General features: G+C 33.8%; 1 protein-coding gene across 1 annotated transcript in view; it reads left to right on the top strand.

The window, feature by feature from the left end:
• The first annotated feature begins 1,955 nt into the window (after window positions 1-1,955).
• The window catches only part of LOC148309929 (phospholipid-transporting ATPase VD-like), a 117,717-nt gene continuing 98,853 nt past the window's right edge, over window positions 1,956-20,819 (top strand). Inside the window, exons 1-2 of the mRNA XM_088259286.1 lie at window positions 1,956-2,152; window positions 3,401-4,204. Coding sequence (XP_088115412.1) covers window positions 3,411-4,204 — 794 coding nt within the window. The 5' untranslated portion in view covers window positions 1,956-2,152; window positions 3,401-3,410. The remainder of the gene's footprint in view (window positions 2,153-3,400; window positions 4,205-20,819) is intronic.

Genomic DNA, 20,819 nt, shown 5'->3' with positions numbered 1-20,819 from the left:
TTCCTGGAGGGGCAGGAATCTAGTGTTCCTGGGTGGACGGCGGACGTCCTAGATGAGCAGTTCCTTCGCTGTCGGAAAGAATCTGGCGTTCCTCGATGTGAAGGATGAGGGATGAGGCATCTTCGCGGCTGGAAGATGGCCTTGTAGCGCTGGCTACATCGTGTCTTGGAGAAATGAACACTATTCACTTCACACGATTTCTCCTCGAGGCTGAGCACTTAGCTGATGAAGTGCCGAGTTTGGGCTCGGGTCGAGCGCGACGGCGTGCGCGTTCGACCTGCGCGATCAGGGATTTTTCGTCGACTAGCGTTGCGGCGTCTTCAGCTCGCGTGCTACCCCTACTGTTGCTAGAGCAAGAGGGTCATACTACCCCTCTCGCTTACTCCTTACCCTAGTTAACTTAAGAAGAATCTTATCGTAGCTTACTTACTATAAGCTTAAACCCATATCTGCTCCCTAGGTGGAGCATATGGTGTCCACAACTACTCGTTAATAGTAACCGAGTTATAGACTTAAAAATAATTAAAAGTTAACAAAACTAATTATATTATGACTTATTATTAACTAACTGATTCTTAATTAAACTGACTATAATAACTAGATTAACTTATAATTATTACATAAAATAATCTATTAATAGAGACTCCTTTCAGAGTAGTGGTTGACGCGTTTGTCAACCACTCGATGTTCAGGTTCGATTCCTGGCAAGGTTGATTTTTATTTTATTTTAATATTTATTTATTTATTTTTATTTATACATCCATATGTATTGCCAGTACATATGGGAGTACCTTATGGACACGTACAAGGAAAGATGGCGGAAATTAGACAAGGTAGTGTGGCGTTCTATCCTCTCTCTGCCTTCCACTCCCGAGAGGCGGCGAGAGGGTAGTTACAAAGGGCGGCAATATTTATGATCGTAGCTTTGGGTCCGTGGGTCGGCCCGTTTTTAACGACCCTAGACGCGGACGACGAAATGCATTATTGCTAACGGCCGAAAATTCCCTAATTGCCGGTCTTACCCATCGTAAACATTGATGGTCTGTTATCATTGTTCCGAAAAAAAAATCTTTTACAGTACGAAATAGTAAAATATATTTTTCTAAAGAAAGGTTAGGCTTTGAAGAAACCCGCCGTCGTTTTATTTTTTTTTGTCTGATAACGAACAAATGATCTGCGCGCCTAGAAGTGAAAATTTTTAAAAGAAAGAAAAACGATTTTTAATGTGATATTTTAAACACCCAGATTATGCAATATATCAAAGTAATTTTTTCAATATTTTGAAGACAGCAAAACTTCCAAGTAAAATTCATAAAATCATGTATGTACTGAAACTTTACTGATTAAAATTAACAATTGACAATACAGTTATAAAAAAAAAATTGTTTTAGCGACTCAATGAAGCGGCAGGTGCAATACTAAGCTTGTGTGTGTGTTTCCGCCTCCATGTAATGGTCAGCACGCTCGCCTACCGTTATGAAGGTCTTAGGTTCGATTCCCAGGGGGAATTCATTTGAACCTTCCCATGGGGGTAAAAAACCATTAATATTTATAAATATAAGTGATTTTTGAAATATAAGTGAGACCCTGGACTGGTACCAGAATCGGAGGACTGATCACTTTTCCTTCATGTGTTAACGATCAAGGTTACACTGCGTTTATGTGATCAGTGGCCTGTGCACCATTGGATGCGAATAATGGTTTGAAGTGAAGTGTGTGTTTGTGTGTGTATGTGCGTGTAAAAAATCATTTGACTCGCCTTACAAAATGTTACATTAAAAAAAATATTCATCCTCCATTATCATAAAAGATACATGTTGGATGAAAAGTTGAAAAATATAAAATAAACAGATTGCTTCGTTTTCAAATTAATTTCGCAAATAATACTCATGGCAATACATTTACTCAACGTTGATACATTGGCTAACCTGGAGTTTGACATTAGCGAACCGCGCGCAGTTCAGTGTTGTTCGTTCGGTTTTCGCGTTGTGTTGTGTCGTCCGAGTTCCGCTTGTTGCCGTCGTGTACGAATATTGAAACGTGTACTGTTTTTGTTGATGTGTAAAATTTATGCTTATATTGAAAGGTTACGTCTGTCTTCATCAATGAAGACGTTTCGTGAAATTTTTTGTTCTTTGTGATGAAGTATAAGGTAATGTAATTTATGTAACCATTTTTGCGAAGTTTGTAATTTGTGACATTTCTAAAATGCCTTATGTTTTGGTTTGAATGTGGATGCAAGGACACGAACTTTTTAAAACTTGGTTAAACTATCTGATATTTTTTTTAAAACGCAAAAATATGTATTTCTCTATTTTGTGGCCTTCTCTTGTTACATATTCAACATTTAACATGAAATACATCTGGCAGATTTTTTAAGAAAATAAGATGAGCATTGCGAAATATTTTGTCCTCATTTTTAATTCGTGTTTTCGGACGAATCTATTTGATATTGTAGCATTGAATGAATTAAAATAAACAAAACTATAAATATTTATGAATTTAAAGTTTGAAAAATACATTTTTTTTGCATGAATGTACCCTTCACTCTCCAAATATGTATTATGCCATTCGGTGAATGTCGCTTTTTAAAATAAATATTTTTAATAGCGGAATAAATTTACTTAAATTTTATATTTAGAGCTTTGGATGGTTATCATAAGCCACTAGTTTTTGTCACTATTTCCCTTATGAAAAATGCTTAAAAAGCCCTTTCTATTGGTTGCACTCAACAGTATCCTAGCCTTATATGAATTAAAATTAAAACGAAACTATTGTATTGTTGCTTATTTGAAAAAAGGCATGAAATGTTTTTTAAAAGTATCAGGTTTGGTTACGCTAGTTAAGGTTAGGTTAGGTTAAATAACATATATATACAAACAACATTTGTATATATGTGGTGCATAGGGCACTGGATCGAATCGACACGGTTAGTCCTGCGTTCCGGATTCTAGGATAGTTAAGTGGAATTTATATAATAGTGATGCAGTGACGTAAGTGAAGTAGCCCAGGGTGAATGCCATTACGCCTTCATGGAAAATTACATGGATGAGGAATAGAAGGCACACTGCTAAAACGTACAAAAATAAAAACAAACACTTGAAAAAATATATTATTAGTTAAAAATCTCCAAAATCTTGAAGGTACCGCATCTGGACACAACATCTCGGCTGTCCAAACTTAAAACACAGTAAGGGACATTTTTTAAGTATGTTTTTTTTTGCATTTTTGGACCAAGTAAAACCTACTTGGTCCAAAAATGCAGAAAAACGTACTACAAAAAAAATGTCCCTTACTGTGTTTTGAGTTTGGACAGCCGATCTGCTATGCCTATCTATTGATATTAGCTTCGTCTTCGCTCTTATATTACGCGAGTTTGATACGAATTTTGTATTTCCAGATGTGTAAGGATGTCTTCAGCAGGGAGCGGAGAGCCCGTGCCAACCCCCGTGGGTACCTTGGAGGGGCCGGAACACACGTATCTCTTCCCGCGGGGGCGCGGCCACACGCGCTCCGTGAGCCACGGGGGCGCCATGCCGCTCGGCGCGCCCCGCTCCGCGCTGCGGCCGCCCGCGCGCGGCCACCAGCGCGCGCTCTCGCAGGGCCAGCTGCCCGGTGAGGGCCCCTCGCGCCCGGGCCACAGCCGCGCCGGCAGCCGGACCGACTTCATCCTGCCGCCGGGCCACCGCGAGCCCTCCGCGGCTACATCCGGCGGGGGCGGGGGAGCAGCGCGCGGCCACTCGCGCCAGGCCTCGCGCTCCGAGTCCATCTACACGCTGCGTCGGAGCTCCGCGCCGTCCGCGTGGAGGCGCGCCCTCGGCTGGCTGCTGCGGCGCCCCCCGCCCGCGGACGAGCGCCGCTACCGGGTGGTCGTGCCCAACCACGTGGTGCCCCCCAAGACGCCCAAGAAGGAGCACCCCAACGGGAAGAGGATCGACAATAAAGTGCGGACCACCAAGTACACTCTGTTATCGTTCATCCCCAAAAACCTGCTGGAGCAGTTCCACCGAGTGGCCAATCTGTACTTTATCCTCATAGTGCTGTTGAACTGGTTCCCCGCCATTAACGCGTTCGGCAAGGAAGTGGCCATGATTCCCGTGCTCTTCGTGCTCGGGGTGACGGCCGTCAAGGATTTGTTCGAGGATCGCAGGAGACACACCTCCGATAAAAGGATTAACAATTCCACGTGTCGAGTTTATAAAAGGTAAAGTATTATTTACATTTCAAGAATTCTAAGCGGTACACATTTTAATAAAATATATGTCAGTATACTCGTATATTCGCTCATCAAATTTTACTCCAGCGGTTTTAAAACGTACCCGTCTCTTCGTCAGGACAATTACTATACCAGCATCTCTGATCAGCAGATCAACTCAAAGTAAACATCATTAGTTAAAAATCTAGAATTGTTCCCACCTACTTAAGTCCCATCCCACTTTCCTATACCGACAGATCCTTGACCTCATTTTCGGAATCAGCTTAGTGCATGTCGGTCTTCGGCCTGACTAATAACGCATGTGATAAATATTTTCCGTACGTGAAAGTGTGTGAATAGTGACTCGATAGTGGTGTATAGTGTTACTCGCATGCGGGTGATTGTCCTGACGAAGAGACGGGTCTTCTCGAAACAGGCAGACCGAAATCTCGGCGAGTGGTTTTACGAGTAAACAACATAACTAATATTTCCCAAGAATGTTCCCACGCTATTGTACTCGTATGTATGTTATTAGTACATTTTCTAATAAATTATTGAAGAGTGAAATGAAAAAAGTCGCTGACTGCCAAATAACATGTTTTGACTAAAGAAAATTCATACAATGCATAAAAAACAGTATTTTTTTTAGGATTCTTTTGTGTATTTCTAGGTGGGATGATATTTTATTGTTTTAGTAAACCTAATGGGTTGCTCTACTATGGGATGAATAATGTTCCTATATCAATATTGGTTAACGATGAATATGAGGATTTTGATATATCGCTCACTTCTTTCAAGAACGTCATAAATGAAAAATCGTCTATTTTCAGTTGTGCATGTTTTCGGAATGCCCAGAAAATGAACTATATCCCAGCAAAAGCGGCATATTTTTAACTTAATATTTACCCGTTACTGGGCAGAAAGTGTTGTTTTTGCATTTTGAAGAAATGGTATTGTTTTAATTTAAAAAAAATATATTAAATATTTATATTATCCACTGACACTTCGTGATGGAATCGCATTTTTAATATATTATTAGATTAAAACCAATATTTTTAGCTTTTCCACTTTTTTATTTGACCAGAGACCGGGTTTCGTCGTTACCGACATCATCAGACTGGTGATGTCGGTAACGACGAAACCCGGTCGCTGGTCAAATAAAAAAAGTGGAAAAGCTAAAAATATTGGTTTTAATCTAATAATATATTATATTAAATATTTTTCAAATGGAGAAAAAACTTTGAATTTATACCTAAAAATATCTGTTGCACAGTAAAAAGTTCAATAAGTGCCTTGATATTTATTTTTAATACAATGTATTATATTTTTAAATTTTAAAAACGATCTCCTGAAAAATCGAGTTTTTTTATTTACGATGTTCAACTCGACATTGTCAGGGCTGAGATCATATAACATTGTCAGCCGACATTGATATCATGGTGTGCCCGTCGTTCAATTTGTCTCCAAATTGAGCTTTGATCTTTCCCGTTTTCCTCCCTCCGAATTTAGAAACATCATCTCGATGAAAGTATCATCAAATAGAATAATATGATCACATCATTTGATCTAAGTTTTCTTGTGTAATCAAGATGTGTAAATTAGTAAATTACATTGATAACATAAAACAGTTTAAAAGATACTTTTTCATTTGACGGAATTTCGTCTGGCTTATATTCGTGTTACGAAATGAATATTACGTTTTTTTCATTAATTGATTCGACAGTCACGTTGTGGTTAATATCTATCCAATTTTTACTTGGTAAATACAACTTTTAAATACAATTTTACAGTGGCATTTACCACTGTATGAGGAGATGCATAAACGTGGAAGAGGCGAAGAATGTTTGCAAGGACAGAGTTGTGTAGCGTTCTATTCTCTCTGCCTACCCCTGGAAAGCCGCTTAATGGTTAGTTAGTTAGTTAGTTATTTACCAAGTAAAACTCAAATAAATAAACAAAATTTACAGTCGCTGAAAATGTCCAACACGAGCCATCCTACGCTAAACTTGAAGGTACTAACTACAATTGGCCGAAGACGATTGAGTTTTTTTTTTAATTATTAAAAAAAATCGTTATGTAAAATAATAACGTTCTAAATAAAAGTTCTGACGAGAACTGCCGACGAATTGTCAGCAGTGGTCGTCCTGGGCGGCGCGAACCTGATGCCTTGTAAAAGAGGCAAGCTTGATGGCGGCTCTCGGGAGGCATGCGGAGTACATGGCCAAGCCGACTGAATCGCCTTTTCTTGACGACAATTGTGACCGAGATTTGCTGCGTCCTACGCCTTATCTCTTCATTCCTCACAAAGTCAAACCACTCAAAATCCTCCAATATAATCGTTTTTATCGATCGAATCTGCCAGCATCCTATGCTTTTTATCGGTATTTATATTTCAAATTCAATTAAAGGTAGCTCAGAAACATTGTTTCGCCTTCTGAAGGCTTTATCGAACGGATGACTCATTGTGTGGCCAGTCTGAGGTCGAGCAAATCGTCACTATTTAATGTATGCCTTGTCTGGATATGATTATCAGAATTTGGCGGTACAATTTTCAGGAACCGAATGCATAAACTTTGCAAGATTAATGAGAAGTACCTACCTTACCGTATTTACGGTGGATCGGTAATGCACCGGGCGGCCAAACATCGCGTGACCGCTTCCAGCAGGTAGTTGGGCTACTTTAATATTTGATAGCGACCCACCCCAATCTGTCGCAATATCGTTGGCTGTGCTGCGAGCTCCGACACGATCACAACATGATTGGATTATCGTTATTACGTCTTACACGAGTGTTTCTTTCGTTCGTCAATTTTGTAAATAGCGGTGAATAACACAAACAGTTGCATTGTAAATAAATGCATTTTCAGTACTTAAGGAAGAATTTAGAGAATAAAAAAGGAGGTAACAGACTCCCAGGAAGACCACCTAAACGACGGAGACAGCTGGTCTTCCACCTCCCAGGAGCGGACCGGAGAATAACAGGACACAGTCCTAACTAAAGAAGAAGAAGAATAAAGAATTTGTCCATGTCTGTAGTGTTGTGTTAAACGCGTTTGGCGAACGTGCTGGAGGTCCCGGGTTCGATTCCTGGGGGGTCAATAAATATCAGTGAGTTTTCGCTTCGTAAATATTTATTCAACAACACTGGATCAACTGGACTTCACGTAATAAACGATCAATAAAATGCAGTATAGATACGGTGCAGTGCTCTAAGCACCATTGGCTTCGGTTAAAGGCTTAAAAACAAGCAGAATCAATTTTAAAGATATTTAGACGCTTTATTCTTATTAATTTATTTTGCTTGTTATTTTTCAAATTTTTTTACTATATTGTGATATTTTATTTTTTAAAAATACGCGATTGATTATTTCGATCTTTTTGAATTACAATATGATGAGGTAAAATATGTTGAATCAGCATTTAACTTATCGAATCATAAAAATATATGATTCGGCATGAAAATTGAATGATAATAATCCACCATTGGGTTTGTATAAGGGTTAAAACAGAAAACAAAATCCATTTTAAACGTATTAAAACACTTTTTTATTATCAATTTATTTTGCCAGTTGTTTTTATCATATTTCGGTATTTTATTACAAAAAATACACAATTGACTTCGGTCTTTTAAATCAGAATATGATTAGGTAAAAATATGTTAAATCAGCATTCAACTAGTTGAATTATAAAATTATGCAAATAATCCACTTAGTTCGTTTTTCACTGCAATAAAAATATGTACTTTGAATAAGGTAATAACCGGGTACTTAACCAGCTACAGCCCATGCAATAAGCATTGTTTGCAAGTCAAAATGGGTTATGTTCGATTCATCAGTTAACATTTTCTTCAAGTTAGAAGTATCAGCAACAATGACGCAACTGGTTTATACCGTCCCGATCTAATTATTGAACTGTTTAACTGATTTAACGGTAATCTATCTAGTTACAGTTTAGTTATGGGAAGCAGATATCCCTGAATTTAATGGATACTTGCAGTCAACACCAACCACCTGCTATTTTAGAAATACAGTCGAACTCGATTATTACGAGCACGGTTATAGCGAGATCTCGGATATAACGAGGAAACATTTGTTGAAATTTTGGTTTCTGATTTTCTCCATATATTTCCACGTTTATAATGAGCAACTTCTCGGCTATAGCGAGCAAAAAGAGATCGCCTTTTTTAAATGTTGTAAATATTTTAATGTTTCAAAACATTTTTGACCTCAAGAAATAAAATCTAACCGGGCAATTAGACCGTTGCCGCCGGGATCGGATTACGTTTATGACTCTTTTGAAGTACTAATTTGGTGTTGTCACCAACGATAAAAAAAGGTTTCACGCATATGGGTTTAAATAACTATGGGTTTGAATTTTGTTTCAATTGCGACATATTGTGCTATGTGACCATTCCAAATAACATACTTCATGTGATAGGTATATAAAAAAAACCTTTTCCCGGATAAAACGATGAACGGTTAAAACGAGAAAATTCAGTCGGTCCCTTCGTGCTCGTTATAACCGAGTTCGACTGTATAATGTTATAAATTATGTACTCTTTTTTCGTTTTAATGACTCTGAACAACTAGAGAACTGATATTTAACGTTAGTTGACGACAGATGCATTTATGAAAATCATATTTTACTCCTTTATTTATTATTATAAGTTTTTGATTGAATTAAAGACAATAAATAAATATTCTTCTTCTTCTAACCCTTATCCGCACCCAATGGTGCATAGGGCACTGCATCGTATTGACGCAGTGTTATCTTGATTTTTACTCACATGAAGGTAGTGTGATCACTCCTGCGTTTCAGGGACCAGTCCGGGGTAATATTAATTAAATATCAATATAGGTGAAGAAGAATATGGAAGTTAAGGCATTCGACCGACATAGGCAAGGTGATCACCTTGCCTTCATGTGTTGACGATCAAGATAATGCTGCATTTATATGATGCAGTGCCCTATGCACCATTGGGGTGCGGATAAGGGTTTGAAGACTGAAGATGTCAGTAATATTTTTTTGTTAATTTGTAAAAGATAATATTGGAAGGCTATTGGTACATTCACCTCATGCATTGATCGGACTCATTAAGGGCTCAAGTCTCGGAGATCGCGTGTCAGCTGAATAATTCTGGCTTATGATGGATAATAGAGATTCCCTTGTAATACTTGTGGCCGACTTTCGAGTTGCTGACTGTGTTTTTCCTAATGGGAACCTTCCATGAACTATTACGAGTATTTGCATGTTCAAAATGGGTGTCGTTACAAATCAATTTGTCGGAACGATTCCATACAAGAGTTGAATTGCTCGGCAAATTGTGATCGATCGTGAACTTGAAAATGTCTTTTATTTTTATTATAGTTTTGTTCGTTTCTTTGACTCTGAATATACAGCGGAAATGTAGAAAAAAAAAATCAACATATTTTGAGTGTGTCCAAATCATCACATATCTGGGTTTGTCCACTTGTTAGTTATTTATATTAACATCTCAACATCGATGTAAGAGAATATGTAAGTCTGGATATTTACAGGGCTTGCGACCTGTTATAGGCTGGTTTAATTGATCACTTTACAAACATGCAACATTTACCGTTCTACCCATGATTGAAAACACTACTCAAATTTCGAAAGTTGTACATAAGTACATATTCTTTAATTGATACCTCCTTTTGCATGCGAGTTCTCTGCACCATCTATGGTTGAGTTGAGTTTTTTTTTCTATTTAGCAGAGACCTTCATGAAATCTTTGCGAGATTCTTCTGGAATTATTTTTCATACTAGGAGACGTTTGAAAACACGATTTTCAGTTTCATTAAACTTGTAATTTGACCAGGTATTTTATTCTATTACTATAGTACTGTCAATTTGATGAATCAAAAGAGAGATGGAGTATTTAAATAAATGTAGCTTGTAAAATGTGAAAGGAAAATTACCGGTTTATCTTTGCTTCTCTTTCTACCTGCAGTTTTCGCAAATAATGATCTCCAGTAGCTAATGATCGACACGTTAACAAATAAAGTGTTATAAAATAGTGTGTATTGTCTGGGAAAACTGTCTCTTTCTCCAAGCTTTGTGACCATTATAGTTTTGAATCTGCAGGTACTCTCGTATTGGTCATTAGTCATTACTGTAACGCGCTTCACTCTGTTTACAGTTACATTAGCTGTATCATCGTCGCTTGGTGAAGACTTGAGGTAGCTTCAATCATTACGAGTACTACTCTAGGGATGTTCAAGATAAAAAATCGTTTGAAAAATCGATATTTTGTTTTCTATGTCCAAATTTATATTAGCTTTATCATTGTCGCTTAGCAGACTTGAGGTAGCTAGTATTCTAGGGATGCTCGAACTATCTATATCGTTTGAAAAATCGATATTTTGTTTTCTATGTCAAAATTTATATTAGCTTTATCATTGTCGCTTAGCAGACTTGAGGTAGCTAGTATTCTAGGGATGCTCGAACTATCTATATCGTTTGAAAAATCGATATTTTGTTTTCCATATCCATTTTTTTGTGTTTTTTTATGAGCACTGATGAATTTTTCTGCCCAAAAGTTTTTCTCAGTAAATCCTATATTGTCTTTGTTTTGTTACTATTATGTTTACTTCTTTCCTTTTACGAGACATATAGTTTGATTTTCAGAAATGGAATTTTATCAAAAAATTTAATGTTAAGTTTATAGTTTCTAAATTACGAATAATAAACGTAATTATTAACAAAATTATATCAAAGTAGGTGTAAAATCTTGAATAATTATAGATAATTAATTTTATTTGTCCATTCTTTTAAAAAGTATAATTTAGATTCGTATCAAAACTCTTAGTTTTTATTCTTCTTCGGTTTGTATTGTAAACTTGATATTCAACTTTACATATTTTTCACTAAGATTTTATCTATGTATATCTCAGCATGAAGATAAGATGTATGCTTCAAACTTTTTCTTCTTTGTTGAGATACCAATAAAAATATTTTGCAAATCCAGCATTTGTAACACACCTACATTATTGAATACAATAACAACTACATACTTAGTTGTTATTTTATTCTGTAAAATACAGTTCCTCCAAGAAATGTCAGTACAAAACTTATGCCTAACAATATTGTTAGATATTTTTGTTTTGTGAGCTTTTGCCCTCGTTGGTATGATAACTCATCTCGATTTTGTCAAACTTATTTAAGTAAGCTTGACGATTTTTATTTTAGCAAAAAAATAACTTATTTTGCACAAACACATTTTTTTCGAAATCGACTCGATATACCGAACGTAACATCGCTAGCCACTGGTGTGATGTTCCATTATGCAGCACAGAATTCATTCAGTGAAGTCTGCGACCATAGCTCGTATGATTCCGTTTTAATTATCGTATAATTGCTTTGTTTACGCAAACCTCGATAAATTTTAACTTTTGAAACTTCAGTAATTGTGGAAAATGGGCGCAAATTGGATTACATTTAAGAAGCCAGTCAAACATTTTTATGGCAAAAATAATTACAAATGACTCGACAGCGAACAAACAAATCCGAATTTTTGTGAAAAAAGTTTAATAAATAAGCAGTAGTTATTGGATGCGAGTTTTAATAGTGATTTCTTATAAAATTACATATTTTAAGATATTAATTACTAAGTGTTTTTTTTTTTAACAATAAGTACTTGTTATTTTTGTAACTTATTCTATGCAGCTCATTTTCATGTTCCATTTCTCGCATAATACTCCATTCTTCATTAATTCGTCTTCTTTCCAAGTTGCCAGACTATGGAATCAATATGCAATTTTCACTTATTTTCGGTTTAAATTTGCATTTAAAAAATCACAATACAAAAAGTAAGGACTAGTCTTTGTTAATATTTACTATTGAACACTGTGAAAAAATTAAAGAAATATCTATATTTATAGATTCGGCGTTTAATTTGAAGAACTCCATTTTAATTTATGTATTAAATGTCAAATCAAACACTGATTGTTTGAGTCTACTAGGTTGTATTTTATTGTATAAAAAAAAAACACATTTTGAGACAATTGTTTCGCCTAGTTTATGGCCTTTTAAAACGAATGTGAAAAAGGGATATCTACAATACATATTTCAAGTCCCAATTTTTTTTAAAAACAATTTTGTCGTCATTAGTTGTTTCGACCACAAGAGTTAGAGCAGCATAACTCGCGATGCCTGTTACCGCGCATTTCGGCTGTCCAAATTTAAAACACAGTAAGGGACATTTTTTTTGTAGTAGGTTTTTTTTTGCATTTATGGACTAAGTAGACTCTACTTAGTTCAAAAATGCAAAAAAACCTACTGCAAAAAAAATGTCCCTTACTGTGTTTTAAATTTGGACAGCCGATTTGTTGTTATCGCAGAAGGTACGTACCCTGTGACGAATTTGATATTAGAAGCGTGGAACTGACGACTGTGGGAATTTTTGTTTTAAAGGCATTTTTACCAACTTGAAACTAAAACTGGTGATATAATACATTGCTAACTTAATAAATGATGAGAAGTGAATTTCGCATATGAAAATATTGATATTGAATCGTAAAAATCCATTTATATTTAGAGTATGTTAATTCCGATATTTCTATGTTACGGAAGTTGCTAGAAGTTTGCTTATAGTAGGGGGGGGGGGGATAGGAATATAAATATATTGTCCACTTTCCATCCTTCCGTTCTGTCTCCTAGGACCTGTAGTACCCCCTAAAGACATCTCCAGCCTTCTCTAGCCTCATTCGGAACCTATAATGTAAACTAACTCTCAACTATTTCTCAACAGGTTCTGATTAGTGAGGCGGCAAAAAAAATGATAAAAAGATTTTTTGTTGTTGTTATAACTTTAAATTTCCACATTAATTTTTCCTTTGTTTTCATTTCTAAGGAAGCAATATCCGAGCCTTTGGTTGTTCGGCAGAGCTTTGTGCGATAATATTCACTTTCCGGTTTCACGCTCGTGCGAGGGTGGGGTAAAATAGGTCAGATTGTGACCCCTACCTTGTGTTGGCCTACTAACTGCAATCGGCCACAATAGGGTTAAAAGTTACATTATCTCCAAGCCTTTGTAGAATACTGTATATCTACCCTTGTTTTTTCCTACTAAATACTGCGATATTGTTGGCTTTGCGAAACAACACTTCCATAACAGGTTGCGTGCAGCTGATAATTCACTCGCTACTCTATCATTACACAATAAACACTTCATTTATAGCTTTACATATTTTATATTTTTAATATTTATAGCGCTAACATTGTGATCAGATATTTAAAAAAAAACATGAGAATTAATTGATCAACTCGATGAGATTTCAAGTTAATGCCTCAAATATGCTTTAAAAGTAAATCATTCTGAACAATACATATTTAGAAACACTTAATACCGAAAATTTAGTTCGACTAATAAGCATGTGATAGATATTTTGTGTGCGTGTGTGTATTTGCGGCTTCGCACACGCCTTCCGCAATCGTAAGAAGCAGGCCTTGGTGTCTTATATTATGGCCTATCGATTTGGTCCACTGTTGAGTTACTTTATTTAGTAAGCATCTAAACTCTCCAACCCTGCTTAGTACCTCGTTGTTCCCTACATGTTCCGACTAATGAATGCCCAATATGCGCCTGTAGCACCACATCTCAAACGCCTCCAGCCGTCCCCGTTCTGCCTGCCCGATAGTCCGTTCGCTTCAGTAGTTATAAAAATAAAAATAAAATTTTGAAAATGGTTAATATAATTACTTAGTTTTTTGTTTTTGTTTTAGTCAACTTAACTAATTATTTATTTTTATTAAGTTGTTTTCAAGATTGTTCCTTTGATCTATCACGTTCTTATCGTTATCTCTTTTGGATATAAAAATAGTTGTATAAAAATTGAATGTTAAGAAAACCTGTTAAACAACTTATATGTACTTCGCATCAAGTACTTGTTAGGTTAGTTATTGTTAGATCTCTCGGGATAAGCACCATCAAACTGATTCGCAGTATACAGGTTAGGTTTTTGGATACTCGACCATAACATGATCCTATTATTCGAGAAATGTGCTAACGATTAATTTTAAACACAACATCTTCGGTCTGACATTGTTATATCAATTCTCGCAATCGTTTTATACTTGTGTTTGATATTTCTAGAAAGAAAATATTTTAGTTTTCAAAAAGATTGAAAGATAAATTTACGATTCTTGAACGAACGGGAGCGTAAAGAAATTACATAAATTTCGGAATTTTTACTTGCTATCGTTAAAAATCCGTTAAACAAAACAAATCTGATTGCGTTTATATGAATTTAAAGCACTTAATTCCTGAGCAATAAGTATTTTCAATGGATAAGTACTTATGTGTTTTTTTTCTGGACTTTTAGTTCACATAAAAAAACAGGTTTTGTGAAGTCTTATATAAGAGAACTAAAATTAAAATAAGGAATTCGTACTTACCTGCTAATATTAATTTTTAAATAATAAAATCTAATAGACTGTTATGATACGCTTTGGAATTTGGATAGTACTTTTTTATTACATATGTGAAAAAAAATATTATTTTTTAAATACTAAGCATTTTTGAGCATGTTTTCTATACTTCATATATTTCTATTAGTTTTAAAATAACAATAAAACTGATCCATGATTCTCGCTAAAGCATTATGAAAATTGGGAAAACAGACGAATGTTTCAATATGGTCAGTTACTTTGAAGCGCCCTTGAGGTAGTATTTTACAAAAATAACGCTAAATAAATTATCTAAAATATTAGTATTATATTAGTATTATAAATTTATCCGTGGGACGTTTGTGTCACCATAATTACAATACATAGGTTGAGGATTGTGAATATTTATAATTTATTCGCAGTAGATAATTGTAGAAATAAATTTTGTCAAGTTGCCTGTACTGATAATATAAGTATTTAACAACATTGTGTCGTTACCTTGTTGATTAAAACAAGGCTGGAACTTTTACTATAATATATATTTTCCTTTGTCAAATGACCTTTATTTTGTCGTTTGGGAGCCATTGTTTCATAAGTTTCCCGATACATAATTGCTTTTGAATACTCGAGTGTGTTTATATATTAATTGAATGTGACTGGTGGCGGATCATGCGTAAATAATTCAATCAAATGGAACAATACAGATTCTGTGTTCATTTTTTTAACATCATGTACCACTACTGCGCACTACTTCTACAGATAAAAAATATCCTTACGGAAAAATAATATGTATTTATTGTTTATGATTATATAATAATATGTTCGGGAAAGTACTCCTTATTAGCGATATACCCATTAAAGTGAAATGAGGTATTTTAATTTTTTATAAATAATATTATTTATTGATTTGGCATTAACTTTGTGGAACGACATGATGATTTAAATAAAAAAAATAAATGAAAATGTCTTTGAGATCTACAATTCTCGAAAGAAGTCGTGTTTACATTAATAAACTGAAAAACGTGGTCTTCTACAAGTTTATTTTTATTTTTTAAATTATTATAAATAAAGCTGACAGTAACAATGAAAGTGGTAAATATTTTTATTTCAGTACAATGTTAAATTAATTTTCTAAACGCAACATTTTTTTTGAGTGGGTCCAAAATTCCACTTACATATCAAGATTTTGTTTTATTCATCTGACCAGCTGTTTCGTGTTTCCTCATTTTTAAAATGGAAATTGAAAATATTATTTGTATAATTTTACAGGTTTTTGTATAATTTTAGACGTTTTACAAAGCAAATCGGATGTTATATTGTATTTTATTTAAAAAAATATATCCAGAGTAGTACCTACTCATGATTCAAAGTAGTATTGAAAATCTCGTCTGAAAACTTGAGTACACATCGCGCGCACAGATTATGACAGCGCGCCGCGCAGGCTTGCCAACTTGTCTTAAGAATAAAAGATCTGGGCTGGTATATATACTGATATTATATGTAATACCTATTTATATGAACATGTTTTTTTTATTTATAAAACACAATATAACGTTCATTTCGAAGTGGAAAACCTGTATAGTAACTTTAAACATTAAGCATTACCGAATTTATTATTATTTTAGAAACGACCCTATCCGCTGGAAAAGAGTCGAATCTTTTATTTTATTAGCACAACTTGAGCATTTAAATGGTCACGACTTAAAACGTATTTTTGTTTTTCGGAGTGAGTTACCAAGCCAAATTGTAAAATCACGTATTCTCTTTCTGATTGCCATTAAAACAATTCGTCGTGAGCTTAGCAAATTTGTTATTTAGAGTAAAAAATGGTAGTGTTTAAAGATGATCGCGTTCAAACGAGTGTCAGTATTAGTCATAACGTCATCTAGCTTAGCTGAAATCATGTTTTTTGCACATATAGTTTTGTGGTTTATTTGTCTCGTTTTTGAGCTGCGAATGTGTGTTTTTTAGGTGCGACGTATTTCTTAATATTTATGTACATACATTCAGGATATTACAGAATGGCACAAAAGTTATCATGATATCGGAAGATGTTATAATTTTTGCAAATGCCGTCAATCATATTTGATATTTGTGAACTAGACAGCTGCAGTATACAAACAAATTTAGAGTGGCTAAAAGTTAATCGTCTTATTTTATTTTTTAATCACTTTTTTAATAAACAAAAAAAATATTTTGAGTGATGGAAATCTTTATTTGGATCATTACAACTTTTTCTGTTAAGTGGAAAAGATGACATCCGTCAAGTGGCTGCCGCCAGTGTTGTTACATATTTCGCTCACTCCTTTCAAGAACGTCATAAATCAAAAATCGTCAATTTTCAGTTGTGCCTGTTTTCGAAATGCCCAGAAAATGTACTATATCCCAGCAAAAGAGGCATATTTTTAACTTAATATTTACCCGCTACAGGGCAGAAAGTGTTGTTTTTGCATTTTGAAGAAAAGCTATTGTTTAATTATTTTTTTAAATATAAGTACTTAATATTTTTCAAATGGAGAAAAAACCTTCAGGTTTTACCTGAAAAGATCTGTTGCACAGTAAAAAGTTCAATAAGTGGCTTGATATTTATTTTTAATACATTTTATTATATTTTTAAACTTTAAAAACGTTCTCCTGAAAAATCAAGTTTTTTGATTTATGACGTTCTTGAAGGGAGTGAGCGATTTGTACTCGTTTTATCAGTTTGTTTGTATAATGCAACTGTCTTGTTCACAAATGTCAAATATGATTGACGTACGACGCTATTTGCAAAAATTATAACATTTTCCGATAGGGTGGTTAATTTTGTGCCACCTGTATAATATCAGTTATTGTATTGAGAATTATAAATCATTAACTGAGCCAAACCATTGTGTAGTGATCTCTTTTTTATTATGCAAATTTGCATTATATAATAAAATACTCGACATGTTTTTTTTGTTTTTTTCCTTACACTTCGAGTTACTTTGCCCTTGATTCTTAGTAGTAACAAATCATAACTTGCTCCACCGGTTTTATGGATTGAAAGACTTTTATTTTTAATAGTTTTTATGTGTTCGGTGTTATTGTTTATTCGTCTTCGTGGCAAAAAAATAAATAAACAGATATAAGGTAAGTGTCTATAAAACTGACCTAGCCCCTATTGCTGACCTATTTCAAAGAAACAACAGATAATAAGACACTGGTTCAATTATTACTAATTTTTAATATTACCAACACTGCAGCCATGCTTGTGTTATGTGATGACAATGTTTTACAGTCAATATTTTGATTTTTCATATTTGAAATATCAGTTATAGTTTGGACATCTGGCAAGTAGCGCGCGCACACGGAAAATCCTTAACAGACAAGCCTAATCTTTCAAGTTTTATTTTAAAGGTGTATTATTTTTATATGATTGATATTTACTAATATTTTATATGTGTTAGTTAGTTTAGTGTATTGAATTTACAAAAAACAAAGTATTTGTGAAATAACCATATGATTAATACAATACATTTATAAAATAAAAATTGTCAGTATTACATTCACCCGAAATTTCATTAGTTTCCTTTACTGACCTATAGGTCAGTAATGAGTAAGACGAGAGCATTTTTAAAGTTTACATAAATTTGTGAAAATTCTTAAATACGTAAATTTCTTGCGTGCTTTGGATAGCATACAGTTTTTGGATTATGGGGGCCTAATTCTGACCTATATATTTTTGCTTGGTTTTATAATTATAATAAATAGTTTCAGCGGTCAGTAATATAAACGAATCTAGATCAGTATTATAAACACATACTATTTCAGAAAAGGAGTTTCGTTCTGAGCCATCTTTTTGTGATTTTTCTTATGTTAAAATACAATTTATTTTTTCTTTTTTAACATAATATCAACAAAAAAAACTTTGTTTATTATCAAACATAAACTGATTCCACTATACTCGCATGAGTGATCACCTTGCCTTCATGTAAGTAACTATCGAGATAACACTGCGTCAATACAACATCAGTGCAGATACAGTGCACCATCGGGTGCGGATAAGGGTTAGTAGAATATAAATATAAAAATATATATATATATATATATATATATATATATATATATATATATATATATATATATATATATATATATATATATATATATATATATATATATATATATATATATATATATATATATATATATATATATATATATATATATATATATATATATATATATATATATACATATATATATATATATATATATATATATATATATATATATATATATATATATATATATATATATATATATATGTATATATATATATATATATATGTATATATATATATATATATATATATATGTATATACATATCAGGCACACTACAATCATGCTCTAATGTTGCACACCCAAATGAGGTTACTCCTTGTAAACCTCCAAATCCCACGATCTTAAATGTTCTAACAGCGTTTAACTGTCCCGTTCCGAAGGGGATATCAATTTCTTTACTAGCGCTGTATCTATCTCCACAGTTTAACCATCGGCGGTAGATCCCCAAATTTGCACGCGTGTGAATCGTGTTCTCGATACGCGAGCGTTATTTGGCAAATACAGAGTGTTTTTTTTCGTTTCTAATAAGAATTATTATTAATTTAAATTATCTACTGAAATTTCTTGGTGCAATTGCATTTTCATATTTATTTTATAAATATCTTCCTTTTTACACTAATTAAATTGTCATAATTTTAATATTTACTTTACCCTAACAATGAGTGGAAAATAATTGACAGATGATATGATTGAGCAACTTCTGAGCTATACGGACACTGATGTATGTATATAAGTGATGATGAATTCCATTTAGGGTTAGAAAATAAAGATTATGCTTCCGACGCCGACTCAGATAACTATATAATCCAAGAACTTGATGAATCTGACTCTAACAGCGTCAAGCCCGTACATATGGTAGACAACAGTAGAAATGAAGAAAATTTGTTCACTTCCAAATCAGGCTACAGATGGACAGATATTCCCAAACCCAAGTCCAAACTGTTCATACAACGTAATGTCATTTTTGTATTGTTTCTCGCTATCTGATTTTTTTACCATTCTTTGTTTTTTTTTCACCATAATATACGACAAATTAGAAACCCGCTAGTATGTACCGAGTAGTATGCTTCTCTCTCTCTCTTTCTCTCCTCACCCCCTCTCGCTTGCATCGTTTCCGGCCGAAGCGCCTAGTGTCCAGTGATGCTTAAACATTGGGCGGAATTCAATGTCATTTCCGCAGAGAACTTTTTCACAACTATGTTTTTTTGAAAATTATTGTTTATTGCAGAAAATTCAAATTTAAATGGAAAAAATAGAATAACAATAGCATGATAAACATTTTGACATAAGTCGAATTTGTGAAAAACCTGTATTTTTAGCATTTTACTTGGGGTATTGCCAGTACCCCCTTCGGAACCCGCGGATTGTTTTTTTTTACTCTGGACAGGAAAGGTTAAGCAGTCTCTGTGTGCCAGAAGATAAAGTTGCAGAAAAGAAGAAAAAAAAACTGAAAATCACCAAGGGTCTTCAAAAAATCTTCCTCGTAAAAACTAAAATAAAATGAGTCCTGTATTGTAAAGTAAGAAGGGGAATTTTTTAGGAATTGTAATAAATCCCAAAAAGGATGGTTCCGCTTTAATCAAGGTCGTGGTATGCCTGAACTGGAAGTGCCAGAAAAACAGGATACTATATAGTATACTTCAGAAGGAATCATAAAAACAATTCCAGAACCGGTGTGACTAAATGCTAGAGGAAATTATTCCATTCCAGAATTACTTATTTATAGTGAGCTTAAAAAAATACATTAACAATACATTTTGTTTAACCAATATGTTTTTTTTTAATAAATAATAAATTGTCACATAAGTACTTACTTTTACATTTATTTCCATTACAAATACTTATATCTTACTCCAGTTTACATATGGTAAAATATATTAAAATATGAATTGAGTTGTCTTTTTCACTCATAGTCAGTAATAGGGGCAACAGCGGTCAGTATTATGAAATAATCCATTTCGAATAGGTCAGTATTGAATACAAAGCCTTTAACTGTTTATTGCGTGGATTTTAATATATGCACTTGACTTTTGACTATTATTTTTTTAACTTTGTAAGGATAAAACTATCCCATTAAAAAATAAAAATAAATTTAAAAAATTATCAAGCCGTTTTAATATTAAATAAATA

Source organism: Brachycentrus maculatus, unplaced genomic scaffold (genome assembly GCF_059751285.1).
Source record: "Brachycentrus maculatus isolate JH-2025_06_01 unplaced genomic scaffold, ASM5975128v1 h1tg000115l, whole genome shotgun sequence".
Taxonomy (NCBI): Eukaryota; Metazoa; Arthropoda; class Insecta; order Trichoptera; family Brachycentridae; genus Brachycentrus; species Brachycentrus maculatus.
The sequence above is the reverse complement of the archived record's forward strand: the minus strand, read 5'-3'. Positions and strand labels throughout refer to the sequence as shown.